At 46.0% G+C, this 26,372-nt stretch overlaps 1 protein-coding gene and 1 long non-coding RNA gene across 13 annotated transcripts in view; both read right to left on the bottom strand.

Annotated features, from left to right (window-relative positions):
• Positions 1-1,278: 1,278 nt before the first annotated feature.
• The window catches only part of hoxb3a (homeobox B3a), an 85,378-nt gene continuing 60,284 nt past the window's right edge, over positions 1,279-26,372 (bottom strand). For 6 of the 12 annotated variants that reach the window (XM_061026350.1, XM_061026352.1, XM_061026353.1 and 3 more), the window contains 3 exons: positions 13,223-13,289; positions 6,185-6,888; positions 1,279-3,525 (listed from right to left, as the gene is read on the bottom strand). In XM_061026350.1, coding sequence (XP_060882333.1) covers positions 2,660-3,525; positions 6,185-6,767 — 1,449 coding nt within the window. In that variant the 5' untranslated portion in view covers positions 6,768-6,888; positions 13,223-13,289 and the 3' untranslated portion in view covers positions 1,279-2,659. Of the gene's footprint in view, positions 3,526-6,184; positions 6,889-9,567; positions 9,721-13,222; positions 14,509-14,534; positions 15,598-21,670; positions 22,530-26,372 lie in introns of those variants that run through there. The other 6 variants (XM_061026356.1, XM_061026357.1, XM_061026360.1 and 3 more) reach the window with 6 other exon arrangements.
• LOC132953973 (uncharacterized) lies at positions 3,538-5,739 on the bottom strand. Its single transcript, XR_009665686.1, has 3 exons — positions 4,539-5,739; positions 4,471-4,504; positions 3,538-4,427 (listed from the first exon to the last, which is right to left on the bottom strand). It is a non-coding gene; the product is annotated as an uncharacterized LOC132953973 (long non-coding RNA).

Genomic DNA, 26,372 nt, shown 5'->3' on the forward strand with positions numbered 1-26,372 from the left:
TAAAAAAGTACACTTTTTTTTTCTCGATATAAATACATGAAGGATAAATAATAATCATACAAAACAGAAAGTCTTTTTTAAACTGGCTATAACAAATAAATATTTATATATGAATGTTCACTTGAACACACATCGGCGAAAGACGCTTTGATTGGAGGGCCTTCCGTCTTCAAAATAAGATTTCATTATTATTATTTTTGACCTTTTTAACCATCAAAATGTAAACTCTAAGTGCAACAATGACGCCCAGGAGCGAGGAGCGTCGGTGTCACTCTGCACTTCATGAAAACTGTCAACAGGTTTATTCTCAGAGCAGCAGAGAGTGTGGAGAGGGTCTACACACACACACACACACACACACACACACACACACACACACACACACACACACACACACACACACACACACACACACACACACACACACACACACACACACACACACACACACACACACACACACACACACACACACACACACACACACACACACACACACACACACCGCTGGCAGAAACAGTCTCGTGTGTCTCTCTGACCGCTCAGATAAATAAACTCTGCAGGTTTCAGAGTGTGTTGAACACGTCCGCTCCGACCTCTGGGACGGTCATTTTTGTTCAAATATATATACCCTGTATCCACGTTTAAAAGTCAACGAGTGAGAACAAAACTCAAAACCATATAAAAGTGTGGACATGATGGTGTCCGCTAATGAAAGAGAACCCTTCAGAGAGAGGGAGAGAGAGAGAGAGAGAGGGAGGGGAGAGAGAGAGAGAGAGAGAGAGAGAGAGAGAGAGAGAGAGAGAGAGAGAGAGGGGGCAGTGATTTACCCCAACATAAATAAATAGTGTTCTCCACTCTTTATACCCTGTGTCGATGATGTGCTAAAAGAAGAACATTAAAAAAGTCTCTTCGTTTCCTCTCGAGTTTGTTTGAAGATGTCAACAGCTGGTTGTGTGTGTGTGTGTGTGTGTGTGTCAGCAAAAGGAAGCTAGCTTAGCATCACCTGATGATGTGTGTTTGTGTGTGTGTGAGGGGGGGGACTTCTTAAGAACGACATTTCACCTATTGATGGGTTTTTTTTCTTCGTCTCTTATCGGGTCGTCTCAGAGTTGTATTTCCTTAAAGTGGCTCTAATCATTTCTCAGATTATTTTGATAATAAAATCAAACGTTCACATTTTGATCTGAGCCTTTATCACTGTCTTGTCCTAAATGTCAGCAGGTAGATCTGGTGCATAGAGCCAAACAAACTTTGACTGTTTTGTTTAGTTTTATAAAAAAGTTCAACAAGATGGCGACGTGTGCACTGCTACCTCCAACTCATCCCCCGCCCCCCCCCTCCAGGTGAAATGTCATCATTTAAGGAGTCCTGCATGAGGCAGAGAGGGCTAACGTAGCTTAGCACAGGTGTGTCTGTGGGGGCTTGTTGAGCCTCTGAACTCGTGGCTACTCTGTGAGAGTGATGGGAGGTGTGCTGAGTGTGCGTGTGTGTGTGCGTGTGTCTGTGGCGGATTGTGAGAGGTTGTGCCTCCTTCAGAAGCCGTGTGCTGCTGCCACAGACGGAGACGGAGGGTTAGTAGTGATTCAGTCTGAACGGGCGGAGACAGGGGGGGGGGGGGGCAGAACGAGACGATGAAGAACATCCAGAGGTTTTTAATGTGCTGAGCAGAAACTGAGGAAGACGAGGGCCGCCAGCTCCAGCTGTATTTCAGGCAGAGAGCTCCACATAGCTCAGGCTGACAACAACACGTGTTGCCTGGAGGGGGGGGGGGGGGGGGGGGGGGGGCTGCGTCATAAATCTACCCACCTCGTTAACTGCACATTAAAATCTCAACTATTTCATTGAGCGAGCGGGAGAGCTCTTAGTGTATGTGGGAGCCTTAGAGGGGAGCTTTATGATTAAAGTATCGTTCTAGTTAGCCGAGTCGTTACTGGCTACTTTACAACATGCTAGCTGAGACACCAAAACGGTTTGTGAAGCCAAATCAGGTTAAACACGTCAGGAGGGAGGCGTCCTGTAGTAAAGCTTCATAATGTCACACGTTCTGTTTGGAGCTTTTTCTTTCACTTTGACGTTTGTGATGTTTGAACACAGACGTCCATACTGCAGTAAACTCTCTCGTCTAATGAGCACTGACTGAAACACGGAGCTCCCCGTTCATCTCTTTATGCCGTACAGCTGCCGATACGTCTCTGCACGAGCGCCACAAGACGAGCGCCCTGACAGTTATTGTCTCCCCGGGGGGACGTGGGAGACGATTGACTGTACAGCTCGTCTCCCACGCGTACAGAACGCTTCACTGCTCTCAGAGGAGGGAGGACGCTGTGAAAGGGTTTGTGTTCAATTTGTAAACGTGGATAAAAGCTGAGCTGGATGACACAAACGTCTCTGATTGGTTTAAGATAAAGTTTAAGTCATTGATAAAAATAAACTGAGATTAGGTTTCTTTAGTTTGGTCATTGCGGAGCTGGACGTTTAGTGTTTTTAGAGCACAGGACAAACCACTGGATGTCTCCTGTTGGTCTCGCTCTGCCCCCCCCCCTCGCGACCCCCCTGCAGCAGTAGAGTCCCCTCGTGTCAGTCTGTTAGTGAGTCGGGGTCGTGGTCACTCGTTCTGCGTCGTCTTCACTACCTCCTACGTTTTGTTCCAAACCTGCTACAGGTGAGTGAGCTTGGGTGCTTCCTGGATTCTGCCCTGAGTCGAGGTGTGGTGCGCCGACAGCTCGGTGTACGTCGGGTGTGTGGGGGGGTCACAGGGACCCTGGGGGCCCCCTCCACCCACGTGGTGCTGGTTTGCGGCCGACATGGGCCCCCCGCCATTGTAGTCCATGGTTTGATGGAGGGGGGGCGTGGGGCCGAGGTGGTTCAGGCCGTACATGGAGGGCCCCGAACCTGGCATCTGGTCCACATAGCTGCCGCCCCCCACATACACCGGACTGGCCTGCATGTTGGTGGGGGTCCCGTATCCTGCGTTGTTGGCCTGCACCAGGCCGTGGTGGGGATGGGGGTCACCGTAGTCCGGGTCTGGGGCTCCGTACTTCTGCTGGGGGGGGCAGCCCTTCATGGGGACGTTGGAGTAGGCAGTGGACATGGAGTAAGACACGCCCTGGTGCGGCTTGCCGAAGGACGGAGGAGACGGGACGTCGTAGCCTCCGCCCCCGCCCCCCCCTCCCATGGCGTGCATGGAGTTGAGGAAGCTGGCGGAGGACTGCATGGTCAGGGGGGGCGACCCGGTCGGCGAGGGCCCTCCGGAGCTGGAGCTCAGGCCCTTGGACTTCTGGTCCTTCTTGTACTTCATGCGTCGGTTCTGGAACCAGATCTTGATCTGGCGCTCGGACAGGTTGAGCAGGTTGGCCATCTCCACGCGGCGCGGCCGGCACAGGTAGCGGTTAAAGTGGAACTCCTTCTCCAGCTCCACCAGCTGGGCGCTCGTGTACGCCGTGCGAGCTCGCTTAGAGGACGCCGACGAGCCACTGGTCGGACTCTTCTCCCCGCTGCTGCCGCTCTCTGCTCCTCCCGACACTGAGGACAGGAAACAGAGAAGGAGTTAGAAGAAGGGAAGGAGATAAGGAGAGGTCGCAGGGAGGAAACAGAACAACTTTAAAGAGAAACTTTAAAAAATGAGGACAGTAAAATGGAGAGAGAGGAGGAGAGAGAGGAGGAAACACTGCGGCTGCATGCTGGAGGAAACTGGGTGTTAATAAAGCGGGGGGGGGGGGGGGGGGGGGGGGGGTCTGGGCACGCCGGCTGAATTATCCCCTGATATTAGTTGTCAACACTTCATAACAGTGGCAGTTATTAAGAGACGGAGGCCCCGGTGCTAGCTCAGGGCAGCTAAATTGCATCTTGGCTTGGAAAGACAAAAACCCCCCGCAGCAAGAGCAGCTGCAGCACAAAGACGACGAGCTCTGAACCGAGGTCAACCTGAGCTCGCTTTAATCAGAGCGACAAAGAAAGTCAAACATCGAGACACGTTTCTGTGACAGTTTGAGCTGACAGGTGTTCATTCAGATACCTGATACAATGACCCGCTGCTGAAGTATCTGCTTTGGATTTGAAGAAGTTCTTACCTACATATGAGGTCATGCACCTGATGTAACTTACAGTACAGGTCGCTCTGTTATTCAACTCTTATTCATCATTTAAAAAGGAGGGTCACTGAATGTCTCTAACACATCCCTCCAAAGCCCCCCAACACCACCTCATGCACACTTTGGATCTTCTCACTTTAACCTCGAGGACAGAGGGCTGACATCACTCCAGAGAGGAACCATAAACTTGAAGAAAACCATTTTTAAGAATCGGCCGCTGAACCAGCTTCCACATTCAAAGAGTCGGGCTGCTTGAACTGTGTTAAAACCATCCACTGTATTTAACAAGTAAACAAAGCCAACATGACATCATCCAGCGGTTTGTCTTAACGCCTCCAGCTTGATATTTTTCTCAGCCAGAAGGGAGCAGGAACACATATGTCCAAGAACGTGCAGACATTTTGATTCTGCTCGACAGATTGTTCAGGTAACAACTTCTTCAACACTTGGAGGCCATGGCCTGCAGAATATATTTCTTCTTCTTCTTTAAATGGGACGATCATTTCATAAATAATCACACTGTGATGAAGAAGACTTGAAACCAGAGTGTGAGACCATAAACTCTTCAGGAGGGAATAAAATCAGCAGAGACCATTTGATCCTACAGTAGATTCTTTTTGCAACCAGGTGAGTCGCCCCCTGTAGGCCGTTAACAGAATGCAGGTTTCAGTCACCTCTGCAGTGGCTTCAGTTAAAACCATGAGGCTCCAACCACTTGTAGTCTGAGGTTCAAACTAATAAAAGCTGATGTAGCACAGCTCCAGTGAAGTGAGATCATATCTGTGTGTAATCATATCTCCTCCGGTACAAACAGTCCACTCTCGTGTTTCTTTCTCTGAACGGAGCTAAACATCGTCCGTCTCTCAGAGCGCTGAAAATCTCTAAATGATTGTTTCCATTTCTCATCAATAAAGCGTCTAATCTGTGCTAAACTCTCCGCTCATATTCATTATGACACCATGTATTTTTCTCATTGATAACTAACGTATCACACGCTCTGTTATCAGACATGAAGATGATATTCAAATTCATCATCCTGCTCTGTTCCCTTTTCTTTCATTTGTTAATATCTCCCATTGCAAACGTCCGCGTGTCATTCTCCGCCCTCTCGGAGAATCTGTTCATCTGTTATCGTACATGACGTTTAAATTCATCCGGGTGATATCTTCATGTCGCCAGAAGAGAGGAGGAAGGAGAGGAGGAAGGAGAGCAATCAGAGAGCAGGATGATAACCAGAGGGAGGAGGAGGAGACGATGAAGAGGAGGATGGTGGCAGCTGTTCTGCTGCTGAAGTCAGCTTAAAAACAAATAGTTCTGAAAGTTTAAACACGGCCTTGAATCCCTGCACTGATCCTGTTTCTACCTCGTTCAAAGTGGAGAGAAGTGCTGGATCTATTTCTGGATGAATCACGCTGCTTATGTGCAGGTTCAGGTATAAATCCCCAATGACATGATGGCTTCAAACCTGGCTGTTTGACAAGACAAAATAGTTCCCTCCATGTTACTCCTGAAACCCCACACCACACTGTGGCTTCAAGATTTCTGTTTGTAAAACTATGTAGTTGGTATTTTCACATTAAAACGAGTACAAAATTCGACCAGTTCTATTCTTCCTTCAGACAGAAGCAGGCTGACTCGTTCCCCCTGCTTCTGCCCGTCCACCAGTTCTGCTCATTAAGGAGACTCAATCAAACGCAGCAGACTAGATTCTTCTTCATAATAAATGTTGAAGTGAATCCTGCTCATCAGCCTCATCAGCTCCTTTAAAGCAACATTACATTATACTCCAGATAAATATCAAGCAGCCTGACGAGCTGCCTGTGGTCATTTCCCCGTGTGAAGCAGCGCCTTTGGAAACCTGTTTCGCCATAAATAGTCTGAGAAACCTTTGAAATCCTCGGGGGGATCTGAGGCTCGATGTTGATGAGAGAGTTGAGGAGACAAGACGCTAACGAAGGAAGCAAGAGAGAAGGAGGACAGAGAAGGAGAAATGAGACAAAGAGAGGGAGGAATAATAATGTGTGTGTGTGTGTGTGTGTGTGTGTGTGTGTGTGTGTGTGTGTGTGTGAGACAGGTGTAATGTAACACACCGTTGCCAGAGTTGTTGCTGGGCGAACAGTTTTTCTGCTTGGTGTTCTGCCGGCTCTCCTTCATCCAGGGGAAGATCTGCTTGGCGAGCGTGGGGTTAGGGGGCAGCGAGGAGGACGAGGACGAGGTGGAGGACGAGATGGACGAGGAGGAATTGGAGGACTTATTGGGGCCTGATTTGGACACAGAGGAGGCCCCGGCACTGCCCCCCGGCTGCTGAGCCCCGGTACTACCATTGCTGGGGTTGGGGGGCAGTGGGGGGGACACCTGGGAGGCGGGGTGGTGCTCTGGCGGCAGGCTGGGCCGCATGCAGCTGCCATTCAGCTCCTTGTTCTTGGCGAGCTGCTGATGGCTGCTGTTACTGCCCAGCGCCTGTAAGGAGCACGCCGAGCGCTGGTACGAGTCCACGTCCAGATGGGACGCCGACTGGAAGGCCGGCTGGTGGTGGGACACGGGGGCCGACGCATCGTAGCCCCCAAAGCCGTTGGCGGCCGCCGCTGCCGCTGCAGCAGCCCCCTGCACCTGGTAGGACGAGTAGCCACCGAACAGCGTGGAGGAGTTGTCGTAGTACGTTGTCTTCTGCATGTCTGAGAGGAGAGGCGGCGTCTGCGTGTGCTCCGGTCCTTGATGAGAGCCGCTGCCGGAAGACCATTTGGTACCGGGGGTCACGTGACGGTGTCTCTCCAACGGTCCCCTGCAATCTGACCTGAAAGGTTAGCAGAGGAAGAATAAAGAAATAAGAGAGATAAATCCATCTTCCTGCAGTGAAAGGCGCCATGACATGAATAGAAACCAGCGCTTTTCTTTTCTCAGCCCCCCCCCCCCCCCCTCCCCCTCCCCACTGAGCCTGTGCTCAGCCTGCAGATGCTGTGATGGAGGGGGCACGAGGAGGGCAAACACACACACACACACACACACTCGCATAAAAAACACACCAATGTTGAATTTAAAGGGAAATAAAAAGATAAACGCCCTCACTCAGATTCAGATGAAAAATAAACATCAGCATTATTTGGTTCTTTTTAAGTTCATTTTTTAAATAATGATTACTGAGTTTCAGAATTTGTAATTCACATTTATTTTTTTTGTTCCAGCAGTTACTCCAATAATCCACTTTTAAATTAAAGAATAAAACTTCCCTTTCCTCCATCTTTATTATGATGTTTAGTATTTAAATACATGTTTGATCATTAAAGAAACTTAGTGATGAAGTGTTTGTAATAAAGCTCTCCCTCTGTGTGTTTTTATTCCTGACCGGGACGTCTTGTGCAACGGTGCCGCTGCTTGTGTGTGTGTGTGTGTGTGTGTGTGTGTGTGTGTGTGTGTGACTGATGTAGGTAGCCTATTTCTGTCAGCTCTCTCATGATGTAGTGAGTTCAGGCTGCTCGGCTGTTACCTCACTCTCTATCTCCGGAACTGATCACTGCTGCTGAATAAAAACCAACGATGAAGAGATGTGTCTCTGCAGCTCAGGAAATGTGACAATAACACTCAATGAAGAAAAAGAAGGTTTTATTATTTCTAAACGGAGCGACAAAGAAAAGCGTGACGTCAGAAACTAGAACTGTTTTAATGTTTTTTTTCTTTTCCACAAGAGACGTGAGGTTTAAGAATTTAAAGATTATTCAGAGCTTTAAGGGTTAAAATAAGAACGAAAAAAATCAGATGATAGATAGAGAGAGTCTCAGTGCTTCACTTTGTTTTGGGCAAAAATAATAGTGAGAAAAAAACGTCAGTTTTGGCCCCCACAAGCACCCTGTCTCTCGCGCGCATCCCGCCGGGGTGGGCCTGTGGTCGCGAGAGGCCAGCTATCAGGCGCGAGGGAGCACCTGGCACTAATTTGAGCTCAGAGATAAAATGTTTGAAAAGAAGATCTGCTGCCTCTGACTCCACAAACTGAGAGTGTATGTGTGTGTGTGTGTGTGTGTGTGTGTGTGTGTGTGTGTGTTAGCCCTGCAGCTAACTACTGTTAGCTATCATTTATTTACATCAGCACACGTGCAGCTATTTATTATATTTTGTGTTGTATTAAAATGTTTCTCCAAAGTGCAAAAATGTAGAAAACGTAATTATTTAAAGCGCGTGCATAGATAATAAAGATAATATAACAATCCATTTTAATTAAGATTTTAAAGCTACGCCGAAAACAATAAGACCTTCTATTTATTAAAAGCTGCACGACTTGTGAATTATGTAAATTACATTTCTTAATCATTCTGTCATAAGACATTTCAACATAAAAACATGGAAACAAAAATGACTAAAAAGAGAAAAGGTTCGTTTTGAGTGTTTCTGATTAACGAGGCTAAATCACGATAAAGGATATTTTTCCTCTTAATATTTCCATATGCTCTTTTTTTTTTTTTTCTGCGTGTTTTTGGACAGACAGTCCAGCCCTTCTCCAGCTCTCAGCACGTCACACATGTCAGCCATTTATCTTTCCAGGAGACAAGCTGGAATCCTAATTATTTACTCTGAGGAATAGTCCCGAGGAGAGAGAGCAGAGAGAGAGAGAGAGAGAGAGAGAGAGAGAGAGAGAGAGAGAGAGAGAGAGAGAGAGAGAGGCCGTGTGTGTAGGAGGAATATGTTATTAAATCATATCTCTGTTTCACCATTAAACGGGACACGTAATGTCTGTGCCCTGCGTGTAGGTCTGCAGCTTAATACAATCACCAACTTTACTAGACGCCTCCCTGAATAATCCACTTATAGTGACAGAGAGAGAGAGAGAGACCCAAACAACAACAAGAGAGAGAGAGAGAGAGAGGTCGGCCTTGGTGTCCAGTGTCTGTGCTTTATCCCGGATATAAAATTACAAATGGCGCCTGCCATGAAGACCAACACAAGCAGAGGGAGAGGGGAGGCATTAAGTTGGACAATCCTAGTTTTTTTTTTTTTTTTTTAAATCCCATTAACAGACACACACAGAGGAGGGGGGGGGGGGGGGGGGGGGGGGGGGGGGGGCAGAATAAAGATTGGCCTGGTCAGAGCTTTTGTTCCTCCATTCATATGTGAATACAATAATAAAGTCCAAACATGAAAGTTAGGATTAAATAAATGTGAGATGTGATGTGATTGGGCCCCGCGGAGGGAGAAACGAGATGAAGCAGGAGGATGACGAGGAGCAGGTCGGCCATGTCTCTGGAAATAAAAAGCAGAGAAGAGGAGCAGGATGAGGAGAAAGGAGAGAGAAGGAGGACAGAGAAGGAGTAAGGGGGGCAGCTGAAAGCCGTGTGAACTCTTCTTGAACCGGGTCTGAAGTCATGCGGGCCATAAATCACAGAGCCTCAAACACACGCGCACACTGGATTTCTGGTTTGTTGTGGAGCTCGTGCGTTACCGGCTGGCCTGTTCTCCTGCCCGCGCACACACTCCCCCTTCTTACCTTCCTTTAGCCCCGGTGGTCCCGGTCCAGTCCGGCTCGGACCCCGTAGCACCGCATCACAGATTATAGTCCTCACGCGCGTCCACCAGGTGATCAATAACAATCAGAAATTATTTAATAAAAACCGAATCTGCTCCGGTGCTCCTCTCCTCCTCCTCCTCCTCCTCTTCTTCCTCCTCCGGGTCTGACTGAGGACTAGCACGGCTCACAACAACACCTCCACGAGCCTCCAGCAGCAGCAGACCGGGCTCCGCGGGGGCTGCGCACCGGACACGGTGTGGCATGAAAGGCCGAGGACTGAGAGAGCTGTGCGGGCTTGAGGCGTCGGTGGCGGGGCTCGGTTAACGGGAACAATTAACGGACAGGCTCGGTAGTGTAGGGCTACAGGCAGGCTAGCTAGCGCGCGAGCTGAACGAGCTTACCGGGAGCCTGCCTGCTGCCTGCTCGCGCCCCCCACCCCCCCCTCCACCTCCGCCCCAGCTCCGCCGCCGCTGCCTGCACCGCTGCTGCTGCTGATAACAATGGCCTCAGATTTCTGCCTGTTTCAGCCCCTCAGTGACTCACAAGCAGTCAGAAAACCAGTCAGTCAGACAAACAGCTCCGCGGCGACATGTCACCCCATCATCACTCCTGCTCCTTTATGTCCCCTGCTTCTCCTCCCCGGGTCTCCAGCCTCTCTCCCTCCGCGTCTCCCTCTCTGTCTCCGGGTCTGCTCTCCCGCCTCGCTCCGCTCTCTGCAGGCTGAACCTGGAGGTTTTTAATCCCGCACGGCTTGGCTCGGCTCGGCTCGGCTCGGCTCGCAGCAGCACGAACAGCCTAAACACCGCACCAATAGAGGGGTAGTGTCCTTATAGATATGCTCCTGGAGTTGTTGACGGTCAGCCCGGGGGAGTAACGGGGGAAATAACGGGGCTTGACTCGCGGACGCGCCGATTCTCCATCAAACAACAGCTCAGCGTCACTCACAAATTATGCTAATTACTCTCACTGCAAGTGCAACACGCAGGCACTGATGTTAGCCATACAACCAGACATGAAGGCAACTTGTATACCAAATAACGGTTTAGATTCTATAAGGACTTGTGGTTACAAAGCCTGGCCTGTGATTGGTCTATTTATCTGATCTTGGATAACTTTTACGCAGCACCTCTGATTATAAAGCAGCAGGGCCTCTCCTCTGAGCTCCAGCTGTATCCCTCCCTGTCGGTGCTAATCAGTAGCCTGTGTGCTAGCAGGCCAGAGACCTTTTATTATTTGACATGCTCGAGGCTATATGTTTATTCTTAAAGTTTAGGGTGGACTGTATGACTACTTTACAATCCAGAAAAAGCCCCTCTATGCTCTACTAATAAAGTTCCAGCCTAATAAATAAACTTTGTAAACAATGTGACGTCATCTGAGAACACATAATGTGCCAAAGCCTCTTTCAGATCTGATTTCATGATGCCTTCACTGGACTTGGATTCAATGTAATGTTAAGGACTCAATCATATAATTAAAATAGATAGATTATTTTGATATGTTCCATGTTTTTAACCAAACCTCTCACTTTAAATGTAGATAAATTAATAATTTAAAGCTAAAACAGAGTTGAGATTATGTAGGTCGATGCTTCCCTTCACTATATTAACCTCACAGAGTGCTCTGTGGATTATTTTGGTCATATTTGGTGACATTTTTATGGTCATGAGAAGCCGGTTTCTCCCTTTCCTTTAGAGAAAAAAAAGTATTTTCTTAAACTCCCTGTTTGTGCAGAGCCCCTCCTGCAGCTCCTCCACGTCTCCGTGCAGAAACTAGACACTCAGTCTGTATTGTTAACATTTCATCACCTCCTCTCCCCCTGCTGCTGCTTATGCACAGAAAAGGGTAAATAATGAAAAAAGAAAAGGAGGCCATAACGGAAGGGAGGAGACAGATTTCATAAGCAGCTCTAACAGCACAGAAACTTTAAGGCCTTTGAATTCTGCTGATCGTTTTTAAAAAACGGAGAAACAGAGTGAAGAGCAGCAACATGTGAGACTCAAAGTGCCAAAAGGAAAGAGAAACAGAGGTGAGAAAATGGAAGTGAAAATATAAAGCTACAATGTTTTCACACACCCACACTCTCTCTCTCTCTCTCCTTCTCTCTGTGTGTGTGTGTGTGTGTGTGTGTGTCTGTCTCTGGAGCTCCCTCTATTTTTATTATTCAGGACGCTACCCCTGTCGTTTATGGCTACGTAAGATTTATGAGTTTTCTCGCACCCAGCAGCGTGTGTGACTGTGTGTGTGTGTGTGTGTGTGTGTGTGTGTGTGTGTGTGTGTGTGTGTGTGTGTGTGTGTGTGTGTGTGCGTAAACAGCCCAACTTTAAAGCAGATAGCATTCGCTGTGGGCTGCAGAAAAGAGAGGATGAGCTCCGTGTAGGTGGAAGGTGGGAGCCTGAAATGTGTCCGTCTGCAACTTTTCCTCCAAACAGCCTTTTGTCGGACTGAAGGATTCTCTTCACTCATTAACCAAACAGCTCATCAGCTCTTTTCGCTCCTTTCTCTCGGCTTTCCACAGAGCAGCAGAGTGGGAGCACAGCGGATTTCATGCACGCAGTGACGTGTGAACGCATGCAGGCCGCTGCTTGTGCACGATGGCACTTCTTCTCTATTTTCCGGGATGGAAGACGCGCATGGACGGCTCCGTGTTTCGGGTTGAGTCACGGATATCGGGTTTCACAACTCAAACTATTCGCCCTGCACAGCCATGGAAATCCTCCCTCCGGTGTTTTTTTCTCTCCCCCCCCCTTCAGGACCTGAGACATGTAGGCCATGAGGAGGACACAGAGGAATGTCCTCCTACTCTTGGGGATTTAAAACCTTCTTTTACGCACCAAACATCCTCAAAAAATATTTAAAAATCACTTTGTTGAGATGTTTTTTTTTTTTTATGTGAACTGAGAGAATAACTCTTCAGCTGAGTTCTGTCCTGCTGCTGCTAGCTGCACTGCTATTTATAAGTGTTGTTAGCATTAGCTTCCTTGCTGCAGGTCGCTGCTTTAATAACTGAACAGATGAACTGACCCTGCTGTGTGTTTCCTGCTGAGGATGCCCTTCACACCTCTGGATTATATTATGGATTATATTACAAAAGCACGTGTCATACATTACATTGAATCACACACACATGCTCGTGCACGTCCCATCATCATGTTGCTTTCAGCTGCACCTTTCAATCATCCATTAAGTCTTTAAAAAAACCAAATAATCTAAATTCAGTAAATAATTTTTCATCCCAACAACATCAGAGACATCTTCCTCTTGTCATATTAAATTATCTGATTTTAACCTCAGGCTGCAGAACCGGAAATATTCAAAACTAAACTCAAAATTAGAATGAAACGTTCGGATTTCAGAAATAATAATATTAATAAAAATAAAAAGCCTGTGTTTGAATAAACTAGAGCACGAGGCTGAGGTGAGCCTGCAATGCGGAAAACATTTATTTACCATGAAGTAAAAAATTAAATAAATCACGGATTTAAAAAAAAGAAAAACTCGGTCTGACCTCAGATTAATGATCATAAACTTTTAGAAAATCGAGGTGAATTAACGGAACAGCCTCATTCTGTCTCCTTTGACGTTTTGATGATTGACTTCACAGATTTCAAACCTCATACAGATGTGCACTCACCGGGAGAGTTCCTCCTATGTCCCGGTGTTCTGATGGCTGAAAGCGGCCTCCACAAAGCTCCTAAGAACTGCAGAGTAAAGAAGAGGGAAAGAGGGAGAGGAGGAGAGGAAGAGAAACATTTAGATATTTAATCCAAAAATCTGATTTTAATCCGACACACACCTCAGACCTGTTGTCGTCTCGTGGAGCTGCTGAAATTATTCCCGGAATAAAAAATGAAAGCGAGCAGAGAGACGGGGGGAGGCAGAGAGGGAGTGAGAGGAGACCTTATCGATTCTGCTCATCATATTTCACATCCTGTCTTATTTACAAAGATGCTCTGTGTTTGGGAGAAAAAAAAACAAAAAACGACGGAAATTTGTGATTTAACAGTTCAGGAGTAAAAAAGGCGACGAGTCCTTCCAACCATGAAGACAGACAAAAATCAGAGAATCGAAAATGTTTTCAAATGATCCATAAATAATTATAGTAAATATTATTGAGCCGGGACATGGAGTGATTATAGACTATAATAATTATAAAAGGAAACAACAAGAATTAAAGTGAAGGAATCATCGAAAATAACGAGATAATTAATTAGAATAATAAACAGGGCTGTTCATTTAAATATTACTCTTATTAGACATTTAGTGGATTAATTTAACGAAGCACAAAAAGCTGGGACCAAAAAAGAAGCTAAAATAAAAACAGATTAATTTAAATCAAACTGTTTTTATGCTTCTCTTTATTCTTTAAAAACTTGATTCACAGCCCTCAAGCTCACAACAGAAAAACGTCCTGAATTAAAACTGAACAAATTCATATTTAAATAACGAGGAGACTTAAGTTTAAAGAAGTAAGGAATGTGGTGAAGCAAAATAAAGAGAAGCAAACAGAGAAAATGCAAACAGCTGTTTTCCATCCGGGTCCATAAAGAAGTCCAGAGCAGCCCGAGAGAGAGCCCTCCTCCCGGGCTACACTCGGTGTGACTGTCCGGTAGTAATCCCGGACTCATCCAGCCGGTATCAGATACACATCCATCCTGCTCAGCACGCGCTGCTTAAAGGTGGATTTATTAATAACCATATTAAATAAATATCCCGGATGTGGTCCGCGCTCTCCGTGCTGTTTCATGGCGCCTCTTCTTTATTATTAACGCGTTAGAATAAAACAGGAGTCCGCGCGCTGCTCCTGTTTCTGCTCGTGACAGCTTCTCCCAAACACATAAATCAAAGCAGGATCCCCCGACCTCCCGTACCAGCCTGCACCATCACCACCTCCACTACTACAACCACCACTATCTTCTTATTTATTCTCCCCTCCACGCACTCACTGTGCGCCGGCCTCCTCTTCCCGGAGTCTGCCCCCTCAGCCCCGCGGGTCAGCCGGAGATCCGGAGCCTCGGAGCAGGAGTGGACTAGTCTAAAGTTACCCAGAAAGTGATGCAGGGGCCGACTAGCTTAGCCAGCTAGCCCAGAGGCCGAGACAAAGGGAGGAGGCCGCCTCCAGAGCCCAAGAACAGCTGAGGAGCCAAATTTAAGAGGAAGAGGAGGATGAGAGGGGGAACACCCTGGATCCAAACCCTGAACACCAGTGTTTGACTGAAGAGAAAGTTTGATACAGAAATGATGGAGACAGCAGCAGCAGCAGCAGAGGAGGAAGCAACAAAGCCTCTGTCGGTGCATAATTTAATAGAATGAATATTAAGTGAGTGAACAGCAGGTTGAGACTCCAGAGAGATGGAGGGATGAAGAGACGAAGAGATGGAGGTGAAAATCAAAGTCAACAGAATCCAGATTTAACAGAGTTTACAGACATGTCAAGTTCTGTCTTTGTAGAGATGAATGTGATGTATTTCTCTTTAGATATAAACAAACTGCATCATAAACAACTGTTGTGTTCTCTGTGCTCAAGTGACTTTGTTTGTTTGTTTGTTTGTTTGTTTGTTGTGTTTTAAAAGCTTATCAAACTAAACTCAGCTTCATCGACTCAATAAAAATACTTTCAGATTTTTAGAAAATGTTCTGTTGCAGTGAAACTTTAAATAAAAGTTCTGACTTGATTGATGTTGATTGTTTGTGTTTACTTTGTTGTTGTTGTTTTGGTTTTAGGGGAGGGGCGGATGCTGATGGATGGATGAATGTTTCTGCTGCAGCTTCATAAACTTTATCTCTGCTCTCTGCTCTTATCTCTGCCTGGCCTGGTGGTGCCGTCACCGACCTGCTCAGCACCCCCTCCACACACACACACACACACACACACACACACACACACACACACACACACACACACACACACACACACACACACACACACACACACACACACACACACACACACACACACACACACACACACACACACACACACACACACACACACACACACACACACACACACACACAGAATCAGACCTCGCCGTCGTTACTCTGCAGACTTGTGTAAATCAGTGTACGTCTTGTGATGAACAGAAAACTCAAAGTACTTGGTCTTTTTTCGATTCTCTGATTTTTGGAAATTTTCAAAATCCAACACAAAGATTCGTCCTTTAAGTGGCTCATGGTTTTAGCAGCACAAGAGCAGAAAGCACTCGCACCGTGATATATCGGCGCACAGCTCTGTGAAAGTGACCTTTGACCCAGGAGCAGCCATAGCTCAGCTAAGTGCTCCAAGATCTGATTTTCATGAACTGTTTTATGACTGAATCCTCGGAGCTGTTAGGAGGCTTCAGTCGTTAAGAGGACGGAAAGAAAAACTCCAAACAGAGAAAAGTGATCTGGGACAACACAAAGAAGACAAACAAGAAGTTTAAGTCTCCTAAATGTGTAAATATGAAGGTTAGAGCCAAACACACGTTATGTTTGGACTCTTTCCAGCCGAGCAGGTTCTGGAGCACAGACTGAAATCTGTGGGTTCATTTCTATATTCAGTTTTTATGCAAAATAATATTCAGCTCAAACAGACTCTCATGATGTTTTTACAAAGTCACAAATCAAGAAGCAACACAAACTGTTGAACTGAACTCGTCTGAATCTTTAACTTTATTATAACATGCCAAAACGCTTCACTGTACCTAAACGCCGCTGGGTGTCACATGCAGCTGAGCGTCGACTTTGAGGAAGGTTGTTTTAATAAAGCTGCAAAATGCAAATTAAGCAAATTAAAATCCTCTCAAAGTTTTCCATCCTTATTGAACACGAGGCTGAGGCTGTTAAATGTGAGTTCCTGAAGCTGCAGTGATAAAAACAAGAAATGCTCTGACCTCAAACAACCCATCTGTTGAACACATCCCCCCCATGTGGATCCAATTTCCGGATTTGACGCCATTTACTGCAAACGCCACCGAGCTGCTGGCCTCTCACATTCTTCTCAGGATTTTTGTTTCACTACATTTGAGGGATTGTTCGCTCTTATTTCCCCTAAAGAAGAAGAACTCTCTGTAACTTCAACAAGTCGTATAAGAAACAAGTCGATGTGCAGACGTTTTCAGAGCGTGAGCACGTTGTTCACATTAAAGTTTAACATGAGCTTCACAGAGGGACTGTCTCACATACGAGTTCAAGTTCAATCTATTTGATCTAAAACTCATCTTTCTTCCTTCAGTCAGGACCCTAACCTCTGTTCAGTTTTCACCAGGTGAGTTTGAAGCGCTCCCTCAGGTGTAATGAGGTTGAACGACCACGCAGCACCATCGCCATGAGCGACGACAAAGCTGCACTGAAACACTTTTCATCTCCTCTCCCCCTGCTTCAAGAGGAGGACATACGAGTTTCAACAGATTTACAGAACTAATGAGAAGAGAGAGAGAGAGACAGAGGGAGAGAGAGAGAGCGAGAGAGAGAGAGAGAGAGAGGGAGAGAGGGGAGGGGGAGAGAGAGAAGGAGGGGGAGAGAGAGAGAGAGAGGGAGGGAGAGAGGGGAGGGGGAGAGAGAGAGGAAGGGGGAGAGAGAGAGAGAGAGAGGGAGGTAGAGAGAGAGAGACTACTCCTCTGTGTAGTGAGCGAGTCTCAGAGTGTTTCTGTGTTCTTTGTATCCAGCAAACTGTTACTGAAAGATAAAGACAGTTCTATAGAATAAGAGGAGGTAATAGAATAGAATCCGGTTGGATATTAAATGATAAAATACCCAGGAGCGAGACCAGAGGGGTGACACGGGTCACCCTTGAAATCTGATTGGTCACCCCAAAATCCAAATCTATGATTAGCTATTTGCCTAATCAGAGGCGGGACGATTTATAAGTTACCAAATTGTGTAACTTAGAAGTTCAGATAATAAGTGGGATGGAAAGGGTTAAAAACATTACATTAATTTACGTGCATGTGCCCACAAACTGAATGCCCCCCCACCATAAGTCAGAACCCAGGCGGGCCACCCTGGTTCTTAATTCTTAAAAGCAGAGTCAGCCTGCTTCCACATGAACCACTCTGATCACTCTGTTGGCTTTTCATTACACAACCGTCTGTGGGAGTGTGTGTGTGTGTGTACGGCCGACTGATGTTTCTCACTTACAGCTCTACATGTGTTGTTCACCAGGGTGAGAACTGAAGCATGACAGAGGAGATGGCATCATCCGCCGCTGTGATGTTCATCCCCTTATTTTGTTCTTTCCATTCAGGCTCGTGAAAACGGAACGAATCTTCCACTTGTGAAGTCTGCATGCTCGTGGCTGTGGACACATAACTGAGGCATTACGCTCAGCCGGCGTACAAAAGACCTTTTTGACTCCAGTTTGGAACACATTCAGGCTTCTGCTGAAGTGGACACTTTTAGTTTTCCACTCATGGTCACAGAACGGTTTGCAGCCGCCATGTGTAAATTTACCAACAGGAAGAGCTCAACGTTAAATCTCAGGGTTTAAATAAAGGAGACTTTGTCCTCTTTCAACTGAGAAAATATGAAACTGTTTTATTATTTATGAGAAAAAAAACAAGGAGCAACATCCAGAGAAATAAAGACCCTGCAGTTCCTCCAGTGTCCACTAGAGTCTGTCTCCTGCAGTGAGTCAGTTTCCATAGAGCTCTACGTTAAAATTAACCTCACTCGTTGAACCAGCCACGCGCACAGAAAGGTTAGCTTCGATATCTTAACGTTTGCTAACCCCTCGCTTCTCTCCAGCTCCACCCTCTCGTCCAAATATGGTCACTTCTGGTTTTAAAAAACAACAACAGAGTAACATCCAAAAAGCTGAACTGGAGTCTTCAAACCAACAGATGACTCTCTACGTTCCTCTGCACTGTTCAGATCCATTGCATTCCATTAAGTTATCTGTTCTTATATCACAGCTTATCTTAAGCAGAGAGCCGACATGTTATCCTGTGGTGTGCCCCCCCCCCCCCCCCCCACCCCTCGCTGCAGGCAGGGTCACAGAGCGATCGCCCCCCGAGTCACCAACAGTCCTGAACCAGAAACTCCTGCAATCAGCGCCTTCCTTTGACGGAGAGTTAATCTTTATCAGAGATGCTAATCTTTAACCTCGCAGTCAAAGGAGTAGAGAGGGGGGGGGGGGGGGGGGGGGGGGTGTCACTCTGCCCTTTCTGCTCCTGGTCCATGAAAAGTGCCAACATCACCAAGAACTGCTCAGTGTGTGTGTGTGTTTGTGTGTGTGTGTGTGTGTGGGCAGCTTTGTTTCAGTCTGTGAGGTCAAATCTAAAAAGAGAAATTAAATAGAAATATTAAATTCAAGAGTTAAGAAGTATTTTGTCCAACAAGATATTTATTTTTGAAGCTCGTTATAGTTTTAAGTTTGATTGTTCTTCATTATCAGAGGGAGACACTAAATGTGTTCCTCAGATTTAGAGGACAATAAGCTGGTTTCAAGACTTAATGCAGCAGGTTTGAAAAACTCCTGTGTCATCAGATCTAGATTTGAAAATCAACTGTTTTTGCTTATTTAAGAAACATTTTACATATTTGATGACTCCCTCTCGTCTTTTCTTTGGATTCACTTGCTGCAGTGATTTTCAAACGTTTGGTTTGTAATAAAGGTTTGAAGAGTTTCTAAAATCATAGAGAAATGTTTGATGTTTGTTTCTGTTCGCTATCAGAAGGTCGTGTCAGAGACTGAAGTCTTTATTTCAAATGTGTTAAAAAACAGCTGCAGTTAAAAATAGGCATCAAAAGAAAAGACAAAGTCCTTCATATTCCATCCCTCCTGTTGACATGATGTAACGTCCCTGAACAGGAGTAAGAAGTCTAAACTTATCCCTCAGTCCTATCAGCCTGACTGAGCTTCTTAGTATTCAGAGGTTCTGTCGTCTCTTTCTGCAGGTTTTGACTGTCACTCGTTCTGCTCCTCGTTCAGAGTCTTTGTAGTCTTTGTGGTTTGGCCTCGTCTTAAAAATGGATTTTGTTTGCGGCCTCATTACTCTGAGTGTTGAGCGACCTGCAGGAGTACAACAACCTGTATCCATTTCCAAACAACACGCTCGTCTCCTGACACACAGATCAGAAAAAGACGCCGGTGATTGTAACATAATCACAGCCTGCTGGAGCTGTCAGCCTTTATACACCGCCACAGCGCCCGCCCGGCTGCCCCCACTACTTTACTCTGATTGGTGTTGTGCCCGTAGTTTGTCAGTGATGTATGAAAAAATCAATTAAATCACGGCTGCGTTGGAGTCGCTGTGGCTTTTTTTATGACTTTAAAGTCTCTACAGCCGGAAGTGAGAGAAAAACCACGAGGTCAAGATCCAGGAGGAGCTGACACCCTGATCAGGATCTCCTGCTCCGTGTGAGACCAGCGTGTGGATATCAAGGCCGCCCATAAGGGGGGGGAGGGGGGGCCTCATGGAGGGGCCACCCCCAGAACTTTTAATTTAGCATTTAGCATCACATAGCAAAGCTATAAAATACACGTCCTCATAAGTGTGGCTTCTTTCACACCGGTAATCTCCTTCTGAAATGGTGTCAGCCTTTTGTTGTTGTCGTGGTAACAGTGTAGACGGACCAATTTAACGTAGACGTTTGGCTAGTTCAGTGAGACTGTGTGTACCATGACAGAACCTGCAAGTCAGCTCCAAAAGCAGAGAGGCTAATATTAGCCAGGATGCTAACGCTGATGCTATCCAACGTGAACAAATTAAATGGGAACTAGGGCGGGTCCGTTAACGGGGCCTATCGAGGCTCAGACATTTCTGTGAGCGGGACTAACTGATATAAAATATTAGAATCCAACACATCTTATCTTAAATCCTTTAATGGAATCTATTTTATTCTATTCTATATCTCTCTACTTGCAGTGGCTACTCGATGCTAAGGCCAGAATTTAATTTTCACATTTAATTTCATCTTTATGGTAATTTTCTTTAAAACAAACATTTCTAAAAAAAAAAGCCTTTAATACTCCAGACTTCTTTAGTGCTTCCTGTTTTGTTTCTGCTAAAATATGAAGAGTCCAAAGAGTAAAAAAAATAATAACTTGATTAAGCCAAGAAGAGTCCAAAGAGTAAAAAAAATAATAACTTGATTAAGCCAAGAGTGTTTCTGTACATTAAGACAAAGACTGGATAAAGTAATTTTCAAACTCTCCGGTCCGGTCTGCTTCACACAGCGCTCTGATAAAAACTAAAATGTGATCAGAGACATAATGCAAATACAGTTTATATTATTTTATGGACATAAATTCATCCAGCTCATGCATCATGTGATTATTCTCCTATATTATTGGAGTTTCATATTCAGATCTCCTATTAAATGGACTTTAAGCTGCAATAAAAACCAGCACCAGTCAGAGTGAGCATTAATACTTAAAGACTTATTTAAGATGTATTAATGATCACTTTGCATGAAGGGGGGGGGGGGGGGGGGTCTGTGTTTGAAGGTAGAGCACCATTTATGGATTTTTTTTGTGTGTTTTTGTTTGGGTAAGGGGGGGGGGGTGCTGACAATTTGTAGATAGAAGAGAGAGAGAGAGACAGAGAGGGGGGGGGGGCTTCTTGAGTAAGCAATCTTTTCACACTATCATAAATCACAGCGCGGCTCACATGCATCTTCTTTCTTTACACCTAGCCGTCAGGTCCCTATTCACTATGACTCACTCTACCGGTGTCTCTCTCACACACACCGGACACACACTCTCCTCTACACACACACTGGACACACACTCCTCTCTGCCCACACCACAGCTCGTGCTAAACTTGTGCTTCAATGAGGCTGGAGAGAAACACACACAGAGAAACAGAGCCACATGATTGTTAGCTGTTCTGAGGCATCCGTCTTTAGCTGCCTTCACACACACACACTTACACACACACACACACACACACACACACGAGTGAGAGAGAGAAAACTTTTTTGGCCAGCACCAGAGCCTGCACGCGGGCACACCCCGGATGCCTCTGTGAGCTCGAGAGAGAGAGAGAGACCATGCAACAGATAATTAATGACATGTCTGCGGAGGAGCGCGTGAGCTGGGGACGCCTCGGGAACACACACCGGGACATTGCGCGAGGAGCATCCCGGAGGACCTTACCTGCTCTGTGTCGGTGTTTCTCCTCGTGCTGGATGCAGCCTGTTTGTGGACACGTGCGGACACAGAAGACTCCAGAAACGCTTGGATGAATTTTCTCTGATTGTTGGTGCGTAATTACGCGCAGCTGCTTTCACAGATTTCCCTTTTTTAAGTCTTGAAAAAATAACTAATCCCGCATTTCTTCTTCTGCGTTAAAAAAAAGAAAAGAAATCTCGCTGCTGGTTGGATGATTAGGACGTCTCGCGCGCTCTGCAGGCGTTTACATGCCCCGTTTGGGAAAAGCCATAAATCTTGAGCTCCGCCATAAATCTCCAACAATCAAAGCCGACCTACAGCACACAGCTGACGGGGACTGCTCGGTCTGGGGCTCGCGGTGCTTCTTTACCCTAAAAAACACACCTCGTGCGCGCGCTCACCTCCCTCCCCCCCCCCTCTCCCGGTATAGCGGGACCGGTGCGTGCCTGGCCAGCACCACTCTCAGGGCTCGCGCTTTACTACAGGCTCCAGTGATGACACCTTCCACCGGCACGAGCTCCTCTGCAGGGCCCTCAGAGCTGCACGAGCCTTTTCTCTGTCAGAGGTGTTCTGGAGAGCGCGTGACGCCGTATATTCCGCGGGCTCTCCTCCTCTGTCTCTCCCTCTTTCTTTCTCCTTTCCTCTCCCAGGAGAGAGGAGCAGAGTCCTCCTGCTCTTCAGCCTCTTCTTCCTCTCTCTCCCCTCCTCCCTGCTCTCTCTGCTTCAAGCTAGCTCTGATTTTTTCTTTGTTGCTTTGCTAAATGTTCTGGATTTTTCCCTTCCTGTGCATTATAATTGCTTCATTGGTTTCTGCACAGATAACCTGGTTCCCCCCCCCCCCCCCCCCCCCCCCCCCCTCCTGCTCACCCGCCTCCTCTCTTCTGCTCTTCCTCCTTGTTCTGACTTTTGGCTCGTTTTGGTGCAGGATGGGTTGACTGACACCATGAACTGTTCCTGAACCGGGCTCCGGACTGACAGCCTGACAGGCCCGGGGAGTCTGTGAGGAGGAGAAGGAGGAGGAGGAGGAGGAGAGGGGTTCTGGTTCTTGTTCCTGTCCAATAGGGGAGTCTAGTTGAGGTGCGCGCGGGGGTTAGCGTGGTTCAGCGTGACCTGCCTGTCCGTCCCGGGCTGCGCCAGGCCAGATGTTGGTTATTACATGGAGTCAAACTGAGAGCGATCAGAAGAGAGGAAGGAGGAGAAGGAGGTCTGAGAGAGGAGAGGAAGAGTAGACATTCCGCTGAGATCTGACCCGAGCGTCCACACAGGGAGCGCTTTAACCCGGGTTTGACTTGTTTACATTTCCAGGACAGAATGAAGCGTGCAGGCCGCTCGAGTTGAGCGAAATAAGTCTAAAAACGTGAAATATTCAGTGAAATATTTTGGTTAGAAATTCACGTTGAGAACTTTAAATTCAGACAAAGGACATTCAAAATAAACTGGTTTAGTTTCGTTTGTATACAGTGAAATAATCGAATAGACAACTAAAGACCAAAGTGACCCAAACACATCCAGAGGTCATCGTGTTATATTTGGTAGTAAATTCATACATCTCAAAACAAGCCCTGCGTGTATAGGACATTTGTCACAAAGATGGTGTGAAAAATCCTGGATCATTTCTGGACATGTTTTAACTGTGATTTTTATTTTCTGGGGATGTTTTAGAACCTCTGATCTCGCGATATTACAGAGTCAAATTCAGACATTAAATAATCTCAATCATGCACTTGGCTTAGCTCTCTCTCACTACCTTTGTGCATATTTATGTTATCTACCCACGCGTATAGACACTGCCACAAACACACACACACTGCCCCCCCCCCCCCCCCCCCACCCCCCACACACACACTCACATAGAGGAGAGAGAGAGAGCGAGAGATAAAGCGAGAGGTCGAAGAAAGAGAGAGAGAAGTTCAATTTAACCGAGGCAAAGTCGTTATTTTTAGTTTCTCTCCGCTTTGATAAAAGAAAGACAGAAGAGCTCGTGCCTGCTCTCGTCCTCGTGGAAACATTTCCGGCTCAGCAGCTCGCTCTTATCAGTCTCGTGCATGCTGTCCGGTGGAATAAGGTGGAAAAAACACGCAGCTCGCGGGCTCTGGATATGGTTACAGCCGCTCATTTTTCACGCGCTCTGAATCACTGGCCTCGCGCAGACGATTATAAATTAGCGCAAGGCTTCTTATTGATTTATTTCCGAACGGGTAATCGTCTCCCGCGCGAGGAAGAGCACCGGAAATACCTGGAGCACGAGCCTGGATATCTGCAGACTGTAAGGGATCAGAAAACAACAATAAAAAAATAATATTAATTGTTATAATAATAATAATAATAATAATAATAATAATAATAACAATAATAATAAAAACAATAATAGCTCATGTTTATATCTCTGATGGTATCTCGGTGATTTAATCGGTGTTAACGGCTCTTCTTCACGTTATTTTCTCCTTCACTTAAATCTTGGCCTCGTTAACGTCCAGCTGCAGATTTATGAGGCCGCGCGCGCCTCTGATTTATGTGACAAAGTGCTCTGCTCACGTTTCTAAAGCCTCCTCTGCTCTCCTGGATTTTCTCCCTCTTCTCTTAAATTCCGGTTTGTTGGAGACTTAAAGCCTGAACCTCCGCGCGCGGCACCTCAGGGCGACAAGAAGCAGATTTTATGGATGCTGGAACATTTTCACTTCCTCTGAAATCTCCCGTTCACTTCTGTCTTTGGATTGATTTATTTACGGTATAACGGACTCTTTACATTTAGAATCTAATGCTGCTCACTCATTGTGCATTTTATAAATGAGACTACAAACCCAAAATATAAAGATTTATTTTACATATGCATTCCCCACGTGCTTCATTTTTTATACTAATCAAACTAAATGTTTAAAACGGGTCTGCTCAGCTACAATATTTGATTTGTTCTCTTTGTGTTTGATTCACATTATGAATCCGTGAAGCGAAATAACTCAACGTGGAAATGCTCAAATTTAAGGTAATATTTTTATTGTAGCCTGAAATATATTTCTGAAGGTTTAGTTTAAAATTGGGGGACTTCTATATGGCCCATAGATTTATTTAAAATTAGGTTCATATGTTTAATTACATTATGTTTAATTTTGTGCTGTTACAATCATCGTGTTTGAACATTTCTCATGAATTTTCTCTCGATGCATTTTGAGCGTTTGGGTTTTTTTTTCTTGCGTGGGCAGAGAACAGAGAAGAAGACAATATGGCTGCCTGTCCCTGCTTGTAGTGAGTGGGAAGATTCTCTTGTGCGGAGTTTTGTCCGCGTGCCTGTTCGCTTTCATGCGTGTTTTTCACACGAGTCGGTTTGCAGGGAACTCGTCTTTGACCGTGTGGAGAAAACCCACACTGTTACTGTTACTCCAGTTTAATTTAGTATGAACTGTTCTGTGCACCGGCAAAGAATCACCGTGGAGATTTTATATTTAAAATGAGTGTTAAAACTATTTTTTAAAATCTGTTAATGATCAGATTAATCCGCAGAAAACATGAAATTATTAGTGATGATAGAAACTTTAAATTACAGACTTCTTATCCTGCAGTATTCTCCGTTATTCCCAAAACAGCTCCGCGGTTAACACGGCTCCATTCTCTAAAAATGCTTCTATCAGAAAAGAGTTTAAAATTGCAGAAACAAAGGATAGGAGTCTAACTGCAGGTCAGGAACATTTTGAGCTCGTTCTTTCTGCTCCTGAGTCACAAAGAGCTCAGAAAGCTGCTTTTGTTCTGCAGCTAAACATTAATGTATCCTCTCATGTTGGAGGAGTCTGAAGCTTCTCTAAGACAGAGCTGAGTCATTCATTAACCAGTCTCTCTCTCTCTCTCTCTCTCTCTCTCTCTCTCTCTCTCTCTGTGTTTTAATGCCAGGGTAACATGCATGCCTTTTAATATGTGGACTATAAATGAGAGTAAAGCAGCAGAATCTGTATTCATGTAGAGCTGTGATGAGGCCTCGCAGGAGCCCCCCCCCCCCCCCTCCTGCAGCTTTAATGGATGTCAAACACAGCCTCATATCATTTCTCAACACAGATTCAAATATTTGAACTATTTCAGCTGCTCTGATGTGGAACTATCTCACACACAAACACACTCAGCAGTGGACACATGCCTGGATAAGATAAGATAAACCTCCGCCTCTGCTCCCTTCACGGGCTGACGGAGGATTATTTTATTCTTTGACTCATTTCTGAAGTCAGCTGTGCTCCCCTCTTTACTTTCACACCGCCGGAGCCTGCAGGCGCACAGAGAGGCGTGAGGAAATATGTTCCCAGCTCTTCCGCTGTCACACAAATCAGATATGAGGTCGAGATATATACGCAGAGAAATATTTAAATATATATGAAAAAAAGGCGGAAGGAGATGCTGTCACTCCTCCTCTGCGTGTCCGTCCGCAGTAATGAGGCGGGATATTGTTTGTGACACGGCGGCGGACAGCGAGGATACACATTTTGAAAAGAGCTGCTGCTGCTGCCGTTATTACGTGATGGGAGGACGCGGGGACGCTCTAATTTGGTTACACAGAGGTTTACACAGGTAGAGACGGCGAGGGGGGAGAGAGGGGGGAGAGGGGGGGAGAGGGGAGAAGTCAGCCCTGGAAATGTGATTGTGAAATGATTCCGGGTGCACATCCAACCATCTATCCTTTATTATTATTATTATTATTATTATTATT

This window comes from Labrus mixtus, chromosome 20 (assembly GCF_963584025.1).
Source record: "Labrus mixtus chromosome 20, fLabMix1.1, whole genome shotgun sequence".
Taxonomy (NCBI): Eukaryota; Metazoa; Chordata; class Actinopteri; order Labriformes; family Labridae; genus Labrus; species Labrus mixtus.